The sequence below is a fragment of the Pongo pygmaeus genome, chromosome 1 (genome assembly GCF_028885625.2).
Source record: "Pongo pygmaeus isolate AG05252 chromosome 1, NHGRI_mPonPyg2-v2.0_pri, whole genome shotgun sequence".
Taxonomy (NCBI): domain Eukaryota; kingdom Metazoa; phylum Chordata; class Mammalia; order Primates; family Hominidae; genus Pongo; species Pongo pygmaeus.
This window is the reverse complement of record NC_072373.2, coordinates 111,562,059-111,582,093: the sequence shown is the minus strand read 5'-3', so window position 1 is coordinate 111,582,093 and position 20,035 is coordinate 111,562,059. Positions and strand designations below refer to the sequence as shown.

At 37.6% G+C, this 20,035-nt stretch overlaps 1 protein-coding gene across 1 annotated transcript in view; it reads right to left on the bottom strand.

Annotated features, from left to right (window-relative positions):
• SPAG17 (sperm associated antigen 17) overlaps positions 1-20,035 on the bottom strand; it is a 233,433-nt gene that overhangs the window by 186,330 nt on the left and 27,068 nt on the right. The window contains exons 2-3 of the mRNA XM_063651455.1: positions 13,675-13,815; positions 12,989-13,075 (exon numbers count right to left, since the gene is read on the bottom strand). Coding sequence (XP_063507525.1) covers positions 12,989-13,075; positions 13,675-13,815 — 228 coding nt within the window. The remainder of the gene's footprint in view (positions 1-12,988; positions 13,076-13,674; positions 13,816-20,035) is intronic.

Sequence of the window (20,035 nt, the reverse complement as noted above, 5' to 3'; positions counted from 1 at the left end):
TTCAGTTTTTCTGGGTAAGAGTTTGTGTAGGATTTGTTTCCTGTGTTTCAAACTACTAAATCTGTAATTATTTTTAAAGTATTTATTGAAGCAATATAGAAATCATATTTTAATTAACTTGCAGGGTGATTTTTTTGGCCAATCATGTTTGTGAAATAGAAGAGTAAATTATTTTAATGTATAAATATATCTGAAATCCATTCATTCAAATTAATATTGAGTGCCTATAATATGCACAGTACCTTTTCAATATATAAATGAATTTCTATCCAATAGTTAATCCTCCCAGCCTATAGCCATGTTTACTTTGGTATTTCTTCTTCCTTTTCTTGCAGCCGAAGATGGAGGAGAAAGAATTTCAGAAACAGAGGTCACATTAAAAACATGCAGAAGCATGAAAATTGTTACCATATTTCAATTGCAGCTATACTTTCTTCCCCTCTAAGGAAACAAGGCCTTCTGTATTTTTGTTGCATCTTTGACTATTTGGGTAAGTGTTCTGTCTCTCCCTCCTTCTTCTTTCCAATATACTCTGTCTGGGGACCATGACCCTTTTGGCTGGAAGTTGTGAACAATAAGTGAGGTCAGCCACAGAGCTCAATGAAGAACAGACTCAATTATAACCAGGGATTAAATACACAGCTTTTATATCTGGCTTCTTATGATAAAATGTCACAAAATAATAGAAAACAAATACGTTGTTTGCAAAATTATTGACTATGCGCTCTTGAGGGCAGAGACCATGTCTAACTCAATCTTGTGCCCATTACCCAGCAGATAATAGAAACCCAGCAAATGTCTGCTGGGTGAGGAAAGACTGGGGATGAGTGAACACTGTATCATTTAACCCAGGATTAAGTGAGAGGCTGAGAGAGGAAATGTAATACAGAATAGGTTTCAAGGTTTCTAAGGCAGTGTTTTTCAAAAATGTTGACCTATATTTATAGTAAAAAAAAAATTATTTACATCACAAACCACACATATAGACACATATACACACGTACTAGTTGAAACCAACCAAATTTCTTTGTGAACCACTGGGATGCCACCCACATATACAAACCATTGTAGAAAATGTGGAACCAATAAAGGGAAAATGGAAAGGACCAAAATTGCTGGTACCCAGGAAAGCACCAGCAATTACTACTGAATTACTACCATTAAAATGGCTCATTATTTATTTCTTATAGTCTTTAACAGTATTTTGTTATTAGTTCTTAGTAAGTTAATTCTTTCAGACAACCAACGCTTCTACAATACTTACTATGTATCAGCACTGAGTTAGGCACATAAGGATACAAAAAAAATACACTAAAAATATCTTTCTTCCTGATATCTCTTCTTAGATACCCTTCAGACGTATGTGACTTAAACTATCTCAAAGTATACTTTCAGACTTCCTCCAAATTTAGACTTCCTTCAATTTTCTCTGTAATAGAAGATATTTCTAATATGTGTAAGCCATATATTTGATAGAAGTTACTATCCAAAATATATAAAAGGCCCAGACAACTCAATAACAAGAAAACAAAAAAGTCAATTAAAAAATGGACAAGAAAAAAAATTTTTTTAAAATGGGCAAGAGACCTGGGGTGGATAGTCATTTCTCAAAAGAAGACATGCAAATAGACAACAGATATATGAACAATGCTCAACATTGCTAATTATTAGGGAAATGCAAATTAAAACCATAATATGATATCATCTCACACCTGTAAGATAATTTTTTTCAAAAAGATGAAAGATAACAAGTGTCAGCCAGGATATGGATAAAAGGGAACCTTGTACATTATTGGCAAGAATATAAGTTATGACAGTCATTATGGAAAACACTATGGAGGGTCCTCAAAAAACTATAAATAGAATTACCATATGATTCAGCAATCTCACGTCTGGGTATTTACCCAAAAGATTTGAAATCAACTTGTTAAAGAGATGTCTGCACCTCCATGTTCATTGTAGTACTATTCACAATAGCCAAGGTATGGAATCAATCTAAGCATTCATCAACAGATGGATAGATAAAGAAATATGGTATATACATTCAATGGAATACTATTCAGCCTTAAAAAAGAAGGAAACTCTCATTTGTGATGGAATCAGAAAACATTATGCTAAGTGAAATGAGTTGGGCATATAAAGACAAATATTGCATGCACTCACATGTGGAATCTAAAACAATCAAACTCATAGAAGCAGAAAGTAGAATGGTGGTTACAGAGACTGGGGGGTGGGAGGAATGGAAAGATGATGGTTGCTATTGTTTGAATGTCTCCTCTGAAACTTAATCCCCATTGTGGCAGTATGATAGGTGGGACCTTTAAGAAGTGACCAGATAGGGCTTTGTATTCATGGATTAATGGGTTAATAGATTAATAGATGATCACAGGAGGGGAACTTGTAGCTTTATAAAAAGAGGAGGAGGGACCTGAGCTGGCATATTAGCATATTTGCCCCCTTGCCATGTGATTTCCTGTGCTACGTCAGGACTCTTCGTGGAGTTGCACCAGGAAGAAGGCTCCCACCAGATGGGTGCCCTTGACCCGAGACTTCTCAGCCTCCTTAACTATAAAAAATAAATTCCTTTTCTTTATAAATTACCCAATTTCAGGTATTGTTATAAGTAACAGAATACAGACTAAGACAATAGTCAAAAGGTAGAAAATTTGTTTAAAAGGAATAGTCAAAAGGTAGAAAATTTGTTTAAAAGGAAAAATACATTTTTTCTTTTTTTGAATTTGCACAGTGTAGTGACTATAGTTAATAATAGAGAATTGTACATTTCAAAATTGTTAAATTTCAAATGTTCTCACCACAAAAAATGTTAAATGTTTGAGGTAATGGATATGTTAACTAGCTTGATTTAATTATTCCACATTGTATTCATAAATTATGACACAACATTTTACCCCATAAATGTATTCAATTATAAATGTCAATTTACAATAAAAAGGAATGAAACTATAAAACATAAAAAAAGAAACAAAGGATATTTTTATTCAGTTTCTCAAGCCAGAACTATGGGATTCACTCTTGATAGCTTCTTCTTCACCCCTCACATCTCACAAGGGCACTGATCTACCAAATTCTTCCTTCTAAATGTTCTCCTTGAATCTGTGTGCTCTCCCCATTGCCACCTGGATACCCCCAGTGGCCTCCTAACTGGTCTCCTCATTTCCATGTTTGCCTGCCTTCATCCTAATTTATTCTTCACTTGGCAGCCAGAAAATATTTTTTAAAAGAACTTAATTGTGTCACTCTCCTCTTTAAAGCCTTAATGGCTATTTCTTATGAAGCAAAACTGCAAACTCCTTTTTAACAAGGACTCACCAGCCAGATGATGTGGCTTCTTCGGGCTTCTCCTGTCTCCCACTCTCAGTGCTACAGGCCCCCCAGGCCTTCTTTATTCCTGCCTTAGGGTTTTTGCACCCTCTGCCTGAATATTTTCCCTTGCTCTTTTCAGTTGGATCTTCTTTTCCTTTCATTCGTCTCTAAACACTCAGCCTACAGTGTTTTCCTCAATAATTCTCTCTGATTTAAAGCAATGAACCTAACTCAAAATTGTGTATATATTTGTTTGCTTGTTTGAGTTTTGCTTAATGTCCGTCTCCCCCATTCAAATGTAAATTATATGAGGCCAGGCAGTTATAACTATTTTGTTCACCAAGGTCAATCCAATCATAGATTTTGTACATAATAGACTTTTGAATATTTATGGAATGCATGAAAATGAAACATTTCCTAAACCTTAGTCATTGAATATCATTTGATGATTTAGCCAAAGCTATGTACCGCCTATACTATAAACCTAATCATTTTCTCTAAGCTGACTGTAAATCAAGTTTTAAAAAAATAAGGTAGCTCTGTCCCAAGCACAGTGTTGGGGGAGTTGCAGGTTAGTCTAATTTTATTTTTTAATGCACATTAAAATAAATGTATATGTAATAAAACAAATTTTTATCCATTATATACAATTTTCTTGTGGTAAATAAATGAGCAAGAACTTTTTAATGAATGAGAACTGCCTTCTGCTAGGTGTAGAGCAAGCTCTGGACTATTAGAAGAACTGACACTGATTCCATTGGTGACTGTGAACAAATCATTTAAGTTTTTGGGCTTCCATTTCTTCATTTGCACTATGGAGATTAATTTTAGCTGTTCTGCCCAGGTCACATGAAGATTTAATAAGTGGTGTGAAAATCATCTTTTTACATAAATATGGAATTTTATTTTTAAAATTATTTATTTTAGAAATGGTTACTACTGCTGTTTGTTTCTTAGGGTGTTCAGTCACGTTGACCCCTTACATGACATAACAAAGAAGAAGAATGTATATTAGTCTCCATCATGGCCATGACGACTAGTATAATGGGACAATGCAAATATCCTTTGACCACTGATTAACTTCTTTTCTTCCCTTACTTGCTTAATTAAATGTCCACTTAACTTTCAGTAATCACACTCCATTTAGAGAAAAACCTCCTCACAATCTGAACACCCATGTTCATAGCAGAGCTAAGAGGTGGAAGCAACCCACGTGTCCACTAATGGATAAATGGATAAGATAAATGTGGTATATACATACAATGGAATATTATTCAGCTTTAATAAAGAAGGAAGTTCTGACACATGGTACAACATGAATGAACCTTGAAGACATTATGCCAAACCAGGCACAACAAGACAAATACTATATGATTCCATTTATGTGAGATATCCAGAGTCGTCAAATTCATAGAAACAGAAAATAGAACAGTGGTCATCAGGGGCTGGGGTGCAGGAGAAATCAGGAGTTGTCATTTAATGGATATAGAGCTTCAGTTTTGCAAGATGAAAAAGTTGTGAACGTTGGTTGCACAACAAAGTGACTATATATAACACTACTGAATTATACACTTAGACATGGTTAAAATGGCAATTTTATGTTACATATTTTTACCATAATAAAAAAAATTTAAAGCCTGCTCATAAATGGGTTTCTAGTATTTTCATGTTCTGATGTTGAACATTGCTGAGAATAGAAATTTTAAAAATAATACTAATAATAATAGCTAAACTTTATGGACACTTAAGTTTGTGCCAGGTAATAAGTATTTTATATTTACTATCCCATGTAATCACTACTACAGCTTTATAAGATAGACACTATCATTTACGAGGATTTTACAAAGAGAAAATAGAGGTACAGCAGGGTTATGTAACTCGTGCAAGATTACACAGCTAGTAAGCAGTGGAACCAGGACATGATCCCAGGCAGTCTGGTTTGGTTCCATACTTTTAACCACTAGGTATGTCGCTCACCAAACTAGTGGTAGGTACTCTGGAGATGAATTTAGCTCTCACTAATTAGTTTTAATTAGTGAGATTTTAGAAAGTTCTCTCCACACTTTCATCTCTGCTGAATATGTATTAACTTCCCTCTTATTTTCACCTTTCCTTCTTTCATCCTCCAAAGAAAAGACATAGTCACTTAACCATATAAATGTTAACCATAAGAATTAAAAAACCCTGTTGACCCAAACATGTGGGCAAAAGCCACTCATCGAAGTGGCTTAAAAGCTCCCACTGAAATTATTTGGTCTCTTCATCATCTGCAGATATACCTTCATTGTTTTTGCCTGAGTAGAAGGAAAAGTAATAAACATATCACAGAACTACTGAGAGATTATTAACTAGCAGTAGCTTATATTGAAGACATATTAAACCACAACAGTCACTTCCAGAATTTAAACTATTTATTCTCAGCTTGTGTGTGATGCAAGTAGAAAAAACAGTCTTCTGAGTTAACAAGTTACCTAACCAGTCTGAATCAAATTTCATCATTCATAAGTATCTGAAAGGTTGTTAAGATGGTTAAGTTAGCCAGGTGTCGTGGTTTACACCTATAATCCCAGTAATTGGGCTGGCAGGGGCGGGAGGACAGCTTGAGCCCCAGGAGTTCCAGACTTACCCGGGCAACATAGCGCACTCCTGTTCCCCACAAAAAGAAAAAAGTAAGCCAAAAAAAAAGAGATTAGGTTCGTTGATATATATGAACTACCCAGCACACAAGACTTGGAATACATGTGTTCAATAAGTGGTAACTTTTATTATCACCCTATGTAATTATTGATTTTTCACAGTTTTAAATACAGAAATAGAATGATACAGTCTTCTTGATTCCTTCCCCAGCACCCCTCCAATCTTGGTGTCCATAGAGTATAGGGTGTTAAGAGGTTTCAGAAAGCACCCCAGCCCAGCCTGGAGGAGAAGCTGTGATGACTTCTCTTCATTAGCTGAACCTCACTTTATTATTGTGGTTGGCCCTCCACTGAGGTCTGTCCTGGAATTCCTGATGAAATTCCTGCCTTGCCCACTGCCTGCAGGTCCTAGCCAGCAACCCAGTCCTTGTGTGGCATGGGCTTCCTGCTGCTGGATCCCAGGCTCCACTGCATCACCACCATACCTCCCCAGTGTCCACCTCCCCTCTCCTGGACTGCTAACTATTTGCCACATGGGCTTGGCCAGCTGCCTGTCCCCCAGGGTGGAAGAGAGCTGGGGCATGATTTGAATTGTTTTTGAATGCCTTTACTTGAGTTCTGCTTTTCTTTGAAAATAGAACTCCAGGTTTCTGATCTGGGAGGCAAACATATTCACACCCTGGGAGCCCATTCCTAAAGCAATGGAGCCCTGACCTTCTGCCCCTCAGTGACTAGCTTGAACTTGACTTTCTCTGCTGGGCTGCTTTGGCGCCCTCCAGAAACGTGGGGGCTCAGGGCTGTTAACACATCTGACTGCTCTTTTCCCCATATTGACAAAAGTCATTCACTTGCAACTCTTCATAGCCCTTTATAACTGTTTCTAGCATTACTATTTCTCCTCTTCTTTCCTTCTTCTGGTAAGAAATGCCTCCAAAACCCAGATTTTGGCACAAGAACTCCTAGATTGTTTTTATAGTCCCAATGTAGCACTTCGTTGTTACAGCTTGATATTCCTAAATTTTGTTCCAAGTCTCATTATTTCACATTTATAAATATCAGGTTGTATTAATTGGTTCCAGCTTTAAAAAATGTTCCATCAGGGGTTATTTCTGCTATTTTGATAGTGGTTTCTAAACGTGGAGTGCCGAGGCCCTGACGTGGGCCACGTTCTGTAGGCATCCCTGAAGGACTGATGTGGAACGGAAAGATCCGCAGATTCTGAGTCTTGCTGTATTCTTTGAAGACTGTACTGGCCATAATAGCTTCAAAGAATTTCAACAAGTTCCTAAGACATGACCTTCCCTTTCCGAAAATCACGTTGACCAGGCTTGCCTTAATCAAGCTGTGCTTTTCTAAGCATCCTTTTACTTGATCTCCTGCAGCAGTTTTTAATACTTTCCCTACAAGTGAAGTTAAACTAACTGGCCTGTAATTTCCTGGTGTGTCCCTAAGCTCTATGAAATAACGGCATTAGGTTGGCTAGCTTCCAATTCTTCCAGAATTTTTTTGTTTTGTTTTAAAGCGCGGGATTGAAAAGGCCAGAGAATGCTTCCTGTCTCCCTTTTCCTTCGTTTCTTCCATGACATACTGCTCTCTCTGTTCCCAGTAGAGCTGCCATTTTAATAACTTCAAACCTCTTAAATGTTTTCACATATTATTTGTACCTATCTCTGAAGCATGAGTTTTCCATTTTTCATTCTGACAAGGGCCACCCCCAATATAAGGGCTTACAATTCTATTAAATTCACTATTAATTCAAGGCACTGTTTAAAAAATGAGATTCGTATCAGGAATCTGAAAAAGAGTGGCAAAATAGATTATAATTAAGCCTGTGTTCTCACTTGTCAATTACTAATAAATACATATTGGAAAAGACCTGAGAAAAATATCTATACATCCAGGAAACAGAAGTCAAAAAATGGAACTATTACATCTGGGCATACTAATCTGATGCACTAGCATAGTGTCTTAAAGTATGGTGAAATGCATTAGATCTGAAGATCTAATTTGCATCCTACATTTTATGAAACTGCATTTGGCCCATTATTTTTAAATCTAATATCAGAAAAATATTTCCACATTTGATGGTCTCCCGGTTGCAATAGAAAGGCCCATAGAAACATTTTAAGATATATTTGTTAAAAAGTTATTTTAAAAATTATTTTCTTAAAAATATGAGAATTTTTTTACTGACAGGAGTAAAAAGGAAAATTAATAATTATTTGCATTTATAAAATTGTACCATATCACATAATGTTTAGGATAGTTCAAGTTCTTTATTGTACAGAAACTTGGAAAATTGTTTTGAAATAAGTGAGTCATCAACTAGAGCATACGAACTTTTATTCTTTATAGACAATTTTTGTCTCAGTAAGCTTTTCATTTTTTTTTTATTTTGTGATGACCTAATGCGTCTTTTATAAATAAGTCACAGGCACATAAATCACAGCCCATTTGTGTGCATGAAGGCTCATTTCCTGGTTGGGAGGCATGGTGATCACCATCATGAAACGAAAAGAAACATGAAGTGGAATTTAAAAACTTTTAGGATGGTTGGTTCTGATTTCAGATAAATTGGATAAGTAAACCCCTATCAACTCGTAGCTTTTTCTTTCTGATTTACCAAAGTGATAATGTCAAACCTAAAATGTGCACATTTATTCCATAAAGTTCACTTACTGTGTATCAGATTTAGTCACAACTGGGAGAATCTTTGCATTTATGGTACACATAGAACTCTCTCATCGAGAACATTTCAGTTGGTTTTGAATGACTACTGATATTTTCCTTTTTAATTTTGGTCAGGACTGACTGACTATAACTGTAAATGAACAGGTCAGATTCTCTATGTGGGCCATAAAGCATATATACACAGAAAATTATCTGTGCATAGGTAGCAAGTATACTTAAGTTCAGGCATGAATCTAAAGCATGTACTTTTTCCAGTGTTTGAAATGTTTCCTCATAGATTTCCACCTTTAGGATTTTAATGTTGCAATTAAAATATGTACGGAATTCATCTTTCCTATTTAGTATATATTATACCATGTAACTACAAATTTAGTACACATTAATTCGGTCTTCTCCCATTCCTATGGCTTTGCTTGAGCTATTCCCTTTTCTTAGAATGCCCTCTTCCACATTTGAAAGTCAAATCTACCCATCCAAGGGGTAGACCAGTGAAAGATTACTTGGTTGGTGATAAAGTAGAAAAACTTGGTGCTACAGGTTTACCTTTGGTTAAACCCAAATTCTTCATTTTGCTAGTGAGCAGACTTCCTACCTTCTCTATGCCTCCATTTCCCCGTGCGTACAATGGGGATTTTATATTTCCTTTCAGAATGGTGATGCGGGCTAACTGATGTAATACATGTAAAAGATCAAAATTATCAGGTCCTTTCCTTTCAAATGGCAATGTTTCCACAAAAATGCCTCTGGGTCTCACCCCTCCCTGCCAACTACCCCAGCTAATGATAATCTCATCTTCCTTTGAATTCTTATACAATTTACCTGTCTCTCAAGAACTTCACTATTTTCTGCATTGTGTTATTCACTTATTCAGCACTATTATTGAATGCCTACCACGTGCCAGGCTTACGTCCATATATATTTTGTTCTTTTTTTTCCCCTCTAGCTTGTTCTTAAGCTTCTTGAGCTTACAGTCTTTGCTTCTTGAGGTTAGAGTCTTTATAATATTAATATTCCTTCCTCTCTCTTCATTGTCTGATAGTGCCTGGCACTAGTGCTTTAACGAGTATGTTTGTTAATATTTGGTAAAACCAGCTACTATATAATGCAGGCAATAAGTGTATATTTTCAAATGTGTCCATATCCCCAAATAGGATTCACATGTGGGAAATGGTGCTTATATGCCAGTGCATGGGGTCATCCTCATCCTCATTATTAAAAAATAATAATGATGATGATAATAATAAAGCAGTAGCCAACATTCCTGAGAATATACACAAAGAATATTCTGTTCTCATTCCCACATGAGTTCTTGAAGTAGTTTCTGCTAGAGCAAAACATGGTTTCCAAAAAGAGAATGTGAACGAACAAATGAGCTGCTGCAGCTACGTCTCTACAGAATTACATTAGCACAAATCTAAGCAGTTTTTCAAAGAACTATGGTTTATAAATAAAGACTTTCATATACACAATGCCATGGCTAGATGAAATTCTAAGGTTTCAGGGGAAATTACACAACTTCATAATGAGGCTGTGTGTACACAACACCAAGTCATCCAAATGAAAACTTGAGCAAATCACTTAGGAATGCAGTCTTTGCTAGCCCAGACATTTCGAGTCATTATTGGAAATATGTAATGAGGCTCTGACACTATTTTACTCCTCATGGATGAAGTACACTATAGAGAAGTCTCACTTTAGTTTGCGGCTTCTAATCAACCACAGGCTAGGAAACCAGAAAGTCAAATTGGTTAAAATTGTGTTTAAAATAAGAATAACTAGGCTCTGATTTAAGGCTAACGAGAGTACTCTACAAGCAGAAGTAAATACATGTGTTTAAGTGCATGGCTGTTATATTGTGAGCTCCTTATCTCCAAAATGGAGGTTTCTAAAAAGTTACCATGTAACATAAGGAATTGTTAGATTTTCTCTTCTCCCACAGTGCAGAGTTTCCTTTGAGAAATTGGATGTAGCAAGGCTTTTGCTCCTCAGGAGTTTACCTCTATCAAGCCTCCTAGTGTGTCCGCAGTTGGTTCCTTCCAGTAGGTTCTTGGTCTCACTGACTTCAAAGAATGAAGCCACCGACCTCGTGGTGTTACAGCTCTTAAAGTTGGTGCAGATCCAAACAGTGATCAACAGGAAGATTTATCATGAAGAGTGAAAAAACAAACCTTCCGGTAAGGGTACAGGAGCTGGTTGCCAGGTGCTAGCACAGGTGGCCAGCTTTTATTCCCTTATTTGGCCCTGCCCACATCCTGCTGATTGGTCCACTTTACAGAGTGCTGATTGATCCATTTTACAGAGTGCTGGTTGGTCCATTTTGCAGAGTGCTGATTGGTCCATTTTTACAGAATGCTGATTGACGCATTTACAATCCTCTAGCTAGACACAGAGCACTGATTGGTGCATTTACAATCCTCTAGCTAGACAGAAACGTTCTCCAAGTCCCCACCCGACCCAGAAGCCTAGCCACCTTCACCTCTCGTTAGTTGCTACAACCATGCAAGATTCTAAACAGAAATAGATTCATGAGCACACTGTCCACATGTCTCAAAGGTCCAGAAGTCCCAAGAGACTTTCTGGGCCTATTCCATGGCCACCACTCACAACTACCATGCAGCTCTGCAGGCGTTGCCAGTGACTTTTCAATTCACTTGGGATGAGGTACCAGGCAGCAGAGTGCTTGAGCAGGTCCTAAGTGTGAAGGGACTGAGATGGGAAATATTCCCCTCTTCTCCAGATGTGCAACCTGTCCTTGGCTGATGCTGACAAGGAGCCTGAATTTGTTTTATGGTCTTTATTAGTTTTGCTTCAGCGACTGGCATTAATGAATGTCTGGTGCACCTCAGGTTCAGTCTCCATGGCACTCCACCCACCTTCTCTTTTCTTCTGGAACCATTCAGAAGAGTGTATGTGAGCGAGTGTGGGAGGCTTATTGCCCAAATGCTCCACTGGAAGAATGTGGTAGAGCCAGATGTGAAATGGACCTCCCCTGAGTGAAGAATATGCAACCAAGAGTCGCAGCACATATTGGAGAGGAATGGCTTTCTAACTTAACTCTGGGTTTGTAATCTTGTGCTATCCCACATCCAAGTCAGAATGCCTGTCCAGACTAGACATCAAAACTAGCCTGCTATCATTTCTGATTTTTACTGAGTATCTGTGAAGAAGAAAGAATCTTTTGGGGGGTTAATTGATCCCAGGCCTGAGAATTGGATGTGGATTTCTATAGCCACTCAGAAGAAAAATTCCAGTATTTTAAATCCATGTATCACATAATGTTTCAAGTGGAGCACACACATTCGGAACATTATAAAAGAGACAAAGTATATTATTTGACTGCAAAAGCACAGATAACTTTGGCATGATGGTGAGCGCAGTGTAGCAAGAGTTAATGCTATAAAATTCACAGCACTGTCTATTGTGAATAAATCCAATGAAACGTGTTCAGATAGTACTCGAGCAATACTAAATAGACCGTATGTAAGCACCCAAGACCTGAGACACATAAAAACTTTATTAGTCATCACTGAAATAAAGTGCAAACAAGTTCGTCTTAGAAAGATTCAAAACTCTTTATGTTTTAGGTCGACTGAGCCATAAAACAGTGCCTGACAAATTTTAAGTGATATTCTAATTAATCACTGGATTTTTATAGTTTATTGAAAGCTGTAAGTTAGATATTAACAAGGCAGGGTGAGAGGAAATCCCCTCATACGGAGAATGAGTCCTACGTCCTTTGCACAAGCCCACTGGGTCAGCCAAGCCAGACTTTATACTAAGCAGCTGTTGGAAATGGAACGGACCATTAATCCGAAGAGTATCATTATTTTCATATCGATTAAAGTGGGATGTAAACCGTGCACCAAGTTCACAAACTGATGGAAAATCATTCCAACTGTACCTCTGTCTTACACAAGAAACACTTTCTGGCGCATTTTTACATTGTTTTTTTTCGAGAAACGAACACTTTGTAATATACTGATCATATGACTCTCCTTAATGCTGTCACATACTCAGCAATTATCATGAGAAAGTATGACCCAATACTTTGTGTGTATAGAAGTTTCTGATTTATATTTTTCAATTATTTCAATTAGATGCAGTGATGGTATAAACGATCTAGGAAATTTTATTTGTAAAGGGAAATTTTGAAATTTTAAAATTTTAAAAGGAGGCAGATTTTGTGTGTGTGTGTGTTCACCATCGGGAACAAATATCTCCAATGAGGAGCAGGCATTTATTTTCAAAGAATGAAATTTAAAAATGGCTATCAAATTATTACTTCAATTCTTTTTTCTAAAAACACAAAAATCTCTTCTATAAACACGTTCACTTACCTCATAATACAAAGGAGCATTACCTCCTACAGGTTTTTTTGCCTTTTTAGATGAAGCGGATCCAACAAGTGTATTTATTTCATTAATCTGTAAGAAAATTAAATTTACTTATGATGAAAAAAGCCTTAATTGAAGAATACTTAGATATATGTAACTTTCAGATATCTAGGTGATCTGAAGGGTTGGGAAACCTAGCAAGAAAGAGGTACCCATGAATTAAGTAAAATATTTATAGTTACTTTGTAAGCTGTCAGTAATTGTATGGGTATGTGCCATCTGGCAGATCTTTTCTATATTATTGATATCCTCTGACCTCTGACGGCTATGATTCTCTGTAGCCTTCATTTTTCAATTAGTCATGTACCTCCCTGGAATCTTAAATAGTCTAGTCTTTTATAATTATTTAACTTGAATTAAATATTTTGTCACAGAACCTAGCATGGTGCCTGGTATGACCTCAGAAATCTTTGTCAAATAAATGAATATTGAATTAACAAAATTAATAAACAAAAATAAATTCTTCCAGATTGAACAACTCAAATATATTTTGGCTAAATAGTTACTTAAAATAATCCATCAAAATTTACAAAAGAGCCCAAGAATATGATAGTTTATTTTATAATTCTATTCTATTATTTTAAGTAAAAAAGTCTTCAGGTGGCTTTGAGATAGGAAGGGACAGGTACCTGCTGGAGAATGTCTTGCCACGATACCATACTGAAGAGTTTACGCTGAGGGACCTGGACAGCCACGGTAAGGGCTTGGATGAGAAGATCATCTTCAATCTGGTTCCCAACCACAAAAACAATGGAGGCCTGCCAATCGTTCTATTAAAAATCAGATGGAATTAGATTTTAAATATTCCTGAATAGGTCATTTTGTGTCAACTATTTCCACTGAGAAACAGAATAATTTTCCTGTAAATCTTACTTGAAAGACAGAGGTGACCTTGTAATGTATGTGGTTTTCTGAATGAAGTAGCCGCAAGGTGGCAGTATTGTGCCAAATTTCATGCAACTTGACCAAAAAACAATTTTCTGGAGAAACTAGTCCTTTTATTTTGAGGAAGACAATTTTTTAAAACAACACTTTCACTAGAATGTTGTCCAAGAATAATCTGGTGTTGGAAAGCAATCGTTCATTCCTATGTCACAAATATACATTAAGATGTAGTCTCAAAACACAGGAATCTTTATTTTGTTCCCTGGTATATCCCAAGACTCTAAATAGTGGTAGGAATATAAAAGCAGCTGAAAAAAAACTGTTAAATGTTGGGTCATATTGGATGAGCTGCCAAATGAGAACTGAACCACATCTTTTTCTCTTAATGTAACACAAGAATCTTATTGCTAATTCACAAGTGAGTCCTTTCCACTCCCAAGAAATGGGCAAAAATATTACACTTGGACATGAAATTTCGCACCAAATAATTTAAAAAAAATTAGTTACTAAAGAATTACATTCAGTACTTTTTTCTCTTTGTTTATTGTAATTGTAATTTCTATTGGGAGATTAAGAATGGCGCTCACTGGATTACCTCACATTACCCACTGTGAGGTGCTGAGGAAAGAGCTACTCACGCAAATCAGTATTCCTGCTTTTGAACACTAACAATTTTAGGGAGAAATGAAACAAACAAATACGATAAAGACATCAGAAAAGAGAGGGAATAATAAGGGAGGGCACTCTAGTCATGTGACCTCTCTGGGGGTTAGCTTCCCCATTCATAAAATAAAGGGGTTGGACAGGGCAATATCTAAGCAACTCTCTAGCTCCTCTCTAGAGGTCTGATTCAAATATAGTAAAATGGTCTCCTGGTGAATACCAAAACAATGTCTAAGATTTGAAAAGGTCACACAAATTTAACAAAATGCATCATTTTATGTGGTTCCTCTGGTTTCTGCCCAGTTTATAATCAGGTTGATGACAAAACTAGGGTATAGGTGGGAGAAAATACTTTAGTATAAATTCTTTCTTACCATCAAAGAGCAATTGTCCTTAAATCCTTCTTATTTAGTTCCATGGAAGTCTACTAACTACCTAACAAGACTCATCCAATTCTCAAGGCTACCACCAAAACAAAAAACACATGTAAAAGCATAAAAATGTATATTTTACTTGCAAAGTGTGTGTGTGCATGCACGCATGCAGGTAGGTGTGACTTTGTGTGGTTTCCTCTGTTACGAGTTAAAAACATTCTTTTGTCTCTAAATTCACCAGGGGAAGACTGACCATTTATTTTTTAAACATTCTGACTTTTAAAAGTAGATACGATATGTATAATGTGTAATGACCTTTCCTGAATTAGATGCCTTTTTTCTCTTGTCTGCTTCCTCAGTCAAAGCTGCAACTGTAGTCATCATTAAAGGGGAAAAATCTCTTTCATTTCACAATAAAGTACACACAGTTACGGGACAGGCAATACCTTGAAGTTCCTGGTGGCTACACCTTCCAAAACTGAAGATTTTAATAACCACCTTTACCCCCTTATCCCGCTGTCCACTGCAAGTTTCCTTGCCAATATTTGAAAGTTAATGGTGACAAGAAAAGGCTGTCTTTCTGCTCTTTGGGAGGCAACTGAGAAAGAGGGTATTGTAGTCCATTACCCATCTACTTATTAGTATTTGGTGTCAAGGCAGGTGTTGACCATTTCAGACCAGAAAAAAAAGAAGAGAGGAGGGGCAAGAGGGAACTAATGATTATTGTGAATCTGCCATGTGTCAGGCATATGTTATCTCATTGAATCCCTAAGTTACCCTACAAGATAGGTTCACTATTATCTTATAGATGGAAACACAAAGGTCCAAAAAAGTTAAATGACTTGTTCAAGGTCATTTTGGCAGAACCTCATGGAGACCACAGACATGGCTTACAACTTTGTGATCATTTCAGAACAGTTTTGGGAATAAGTCTTTGGGCTCAGAATGTCTTTCCATAATCCTTAAATTGCACCTAATAGATTATTTGGTCATAATAAAATTATCAGGGAAATATTTATCTCAAATGTATACATGTGTATAGGCCTTCAAAAATAGATTAGGTAGGCTGGGCATGGTGGCTCATGCCTGTAATCTCAGCACTTTGGGAGGCTGAGGCGGGCAGATCACGAGGTCAGGAGATCAAGACCATTCTGGCTAACATGGTGAAACTCCATCTCTACTAAAAAATACAAAAAATTATCCGGGAGTGGTGGAGAGCGCCTGTAGTCCCAGCTACTTGGGAGGCTGAGACAGGAGAATGGCATGAATCCAGGAGGCAGTGCAGTGAGCCGAGATCGCACCACTGCACTCCAGCCTGGGTGACAGAGCGAGACTCCGTCTCAAAAAAAAAAAAAAAAAGAAAAAGAAAAAAGAAAAAAAGACATTAGGTATTAAATCCTTAAAACATCATATGATTACTTTTTAAAAAATTATAATTTTACAAAGGATCAAAGAGGTTAAAGAAATTTCCCAAGGTTCTTTCTTTCAAGGGCAAAGCTCTTGTTCCTTCCTTTGCTCCAGGAGACATCTTAACATAAAATTGTTCCTCCAAGTCATGGCACTCTGAGACAGTCTGCCCAGGCGAGAGCAGGTTCAGATTTGTTTAGAGCTCTCTAGGAGAGCTGGGTTCCAGGCCACATCTCCCCATTTCAAGGGGTCTTAAGAGTCTAGCTCTGTCCCAGTTTCCCATCTATGCTCTCTTGCCCACTAAATGTGTGCTTTAAAATTGCATCTATGTGGCAAAACAGGACTCATAACTTTGTCAGAGTTATGGTTTAGTGTCTAATCATATGGCCAGAACCTGAGCAAGCATGACAAGGACCAGTCAGACAATAATAACACAAACTGAGAATGCCTACAGAGAAGGATGCACTCATTGTGAGCTGCAGCAGGGGGCAGTGAGATGCTAGCAAATGTGCAATATTCAACTAATGAAGAACAAGTCATTTCCCCATGTCTAATTGGACAGCATAGTTAAATAAGCAATTCTCTGCAAATACAATTTCTGAGTGTTTCTCTTAGTATTTCAGGGTAACCAGAGATTCCAAACTTCCACCAACAGGCGGCACTTTTAGAAATAAAAAGCTTGAAAAAAATCAGACACAGATTAGATTTGGCAAAATACAATCAAAAACACCCCTCCACCCGTATCCTATCGTAACATGCAGTTAAATGAAGTCCTTAAATTTAAGTTCACAGGACAGAAAAAGAAATTTAGTATGGAGAAAACAAGGGTTGACCATTGTGGGCAAATGAAAGTATAATGTGTGCAACCCAATTCACCACAGGCTACTAATTACACCCAAACTTCTTAAACTATCTTAAGAAGTTTAAGTTTAAGATAGTTTAAGAAGTTTGGGTGTAATTAGTAGCAAGAGCTGAAAGAAAGAAAAGATTAATAATTTCAGAAAAGCTATTCTGGATATATCCAATGGTGAAGGAAGAGGGTCTGGGTCTGTCACACCGAAAGCACCTTAGGAAATCAAGTCGGCTGCTTAGGAAATCAAGTCGGCTCTCTGTGACCTGAAGGCATGTATTGTACGTGATCATTGCTGAGTCTCGCCCCTCCTAGTGATTGATAAAGCCATTCAAAGGATGGAATGAAGTCATGTATGGACACAATCCATTTCCTTTTATTTACTTTACCAGTCTCACCCAATTTGAGGCCTAGCAGGAGGGCTTCTTAACCCAGACACTTACATAGTAGTCTCCTAAGGCAGGAAAGTATTCATGTAAATGCAGAGAAACTGGCTGTCTCACATAAGCCTACTGTCCCAGAGACACAGGGTAAATTTACAACTGTTTTCTTTCATATATTGCAAATTCTCCAAATTTTACTTAGGCATTTCACATTCTTAAACAATTGCAAAGCCTTTTCAAAAACAAGTGAACAGTAGCGTTTGGACAATCGGATTGTAATTGCTTCCCTCTATTAGCACCAGTAATCTGCTGATTTAGGGAAAGACAAGGGCAGGACTTGCAAGCCCTCTTCTACTGCCTCTGCTAGTATGATAGGATGCCTGTGTCCCTGAAGGACTCGAGATGAGAGTCTCACAGTCCTATACCCAGAACTGAACAGGGCCTGATAAGCTCTATGAACCAGTAGTGGTCAGCGCCCTTATTAGGAGAAGAGGTACAAATGCCCCAGGTAAAATCAATGCAACATTCAAAAAGTCTGGTTTTATTAAGAGCTAGTTAACACTGTACAGATATGCAAACCTGTACTTTATGTCAATACTCTGCTGAGATGATAACCTTTTTGTTAAGTAGATTTACTGCAAAATGGACAGGGATTTGTGAATGTCTTTCTCATACCAGGTTTTTCCTTCAAAAAAAGTCTTGGATCTCCATCAGCAAGGAGTGTTGGTATGGGCTTTTGGCCAGCAGAAGAAATATTTTTATTACACTGAACTGGCTGCTACAATCATATTTGTGTGACTCTAACTGTAAAATAGGTTGAAAATGTATGTTAAAAATGGGCATATGTTGTTATATAATAAACAAGAATACTATTAACGACCATGCTATGCACTAATCTCTTTATTGTCTTTACTAAACAAGTAGTTATTATGATAGACTCTAATTATATATCTCTCACAATTTATTATAAGTGCTATAGTTTCACTTAATTAGATTATACTGTTAAAGTAATCCTTATTTAGGAATTGGACCATGTATGTGGCTAACATGTTTTCTCATCTAGACTGTAAACTCATTAGGTCAGAAATGATGTTTTCTATGCTTTTGCACTTTGTGATGCCTGGCAGTGAATGGGAAACGGAGCAGAGCTCTGTACATAAATATCTGTTGGCTGATATTTTAAAGCAACAGGGAGTACATTTGGATCCTGAGATGGTTTTGACCCTCGAATCATAAAGTGCTAGAATGTAGCATGTCAGGAAACTGCAGGGTATTCAGTCCATGGCCCTGGAGTCCTTTAGGAAGAGAACACACTATATCTGATCTAACATGGTCCCTACTAGGGGTCAGTAACAATGGTTTGGGAATTGGGCCTTGAGGCCATTCCTCTGCTTAGACATATTTCCCAGGAGTGACTTAGACATGCAACCAGATGCTAGGGGAAGGAGGACGCTCCTCCAGATAGGAGAAAACAGCCAAAGACTCACATCCAAACCTGCATTGCCTATAAAATCATTCCTCCCCTCTCTCTCCTTCCTGTTTTCTCCCATCTCCCATCAGAAGGCATCCTGATGGCCTGCTCCCTCTTCCCTTCTCAACCTACTACCTATAGGCTGCAAATTCTGTGGTTTCTTTTTTTTTTTTTTCAGGGTGCCTTGGAAATTCTTATGAGTTTGATTTATGGTGGAAGAATATCAGGGTGGGGTGGGGAGAGAAGGGAGGCAGACTGAAGCAGCACACAGTGTGTGCTGTCGTGGTCCATAATCTGGGAGAGGGCTATAACCTGACATCTGCCTCCTGCAGCAACTACTGCTTGATTCACCCTAATCTTTTGACCTCTGTTTAGGGATGTGCTGAAGCCGATTGCTCATGGCTCTTCCCAACTCTCTTCAGTGAGATTGCCTTAATAATTTGAAATATGCTACAGTAGGAGTATTCAAACTAAGGCGATGGCAAACACTGCAAATCAGAGATGTCCACTTGGAGAAGGTTACTAAACATTTACTAGCATATCACAGCTTCTATCCCAGGAAGAGCTGCATGTCTAAGACTGACTTAGTTATGATTTTCATTGGGAAGACCAAAGCTGTCTCTGAGAAAATATTAAGGAGGGCAAAGCAGATTTACTCCCTCTATTGCACACAAACCCCACCCCCATCCCAAAGACACACTCTGCAGCAATGCGCTATGTGGATCTATAATGACGAGTCTGCTGATGTTGCTTCAGGTGTGACCTAGCCTTAAGTACTATCCTTCAAAATGGGCTCTATGAAAAGCAGGTGACAAGGCAAGTATAGAGACCACTGACAGGAGCAGGGGCAAACCACTCCAGGGCTCTCCTTTCCTCCTGACCGTTTCCCTACTTCCCCACTCAGGCATCTGCACACTGGGGCCAATGACCTGGGAGATCCCTAAGCACCCCCTGCCA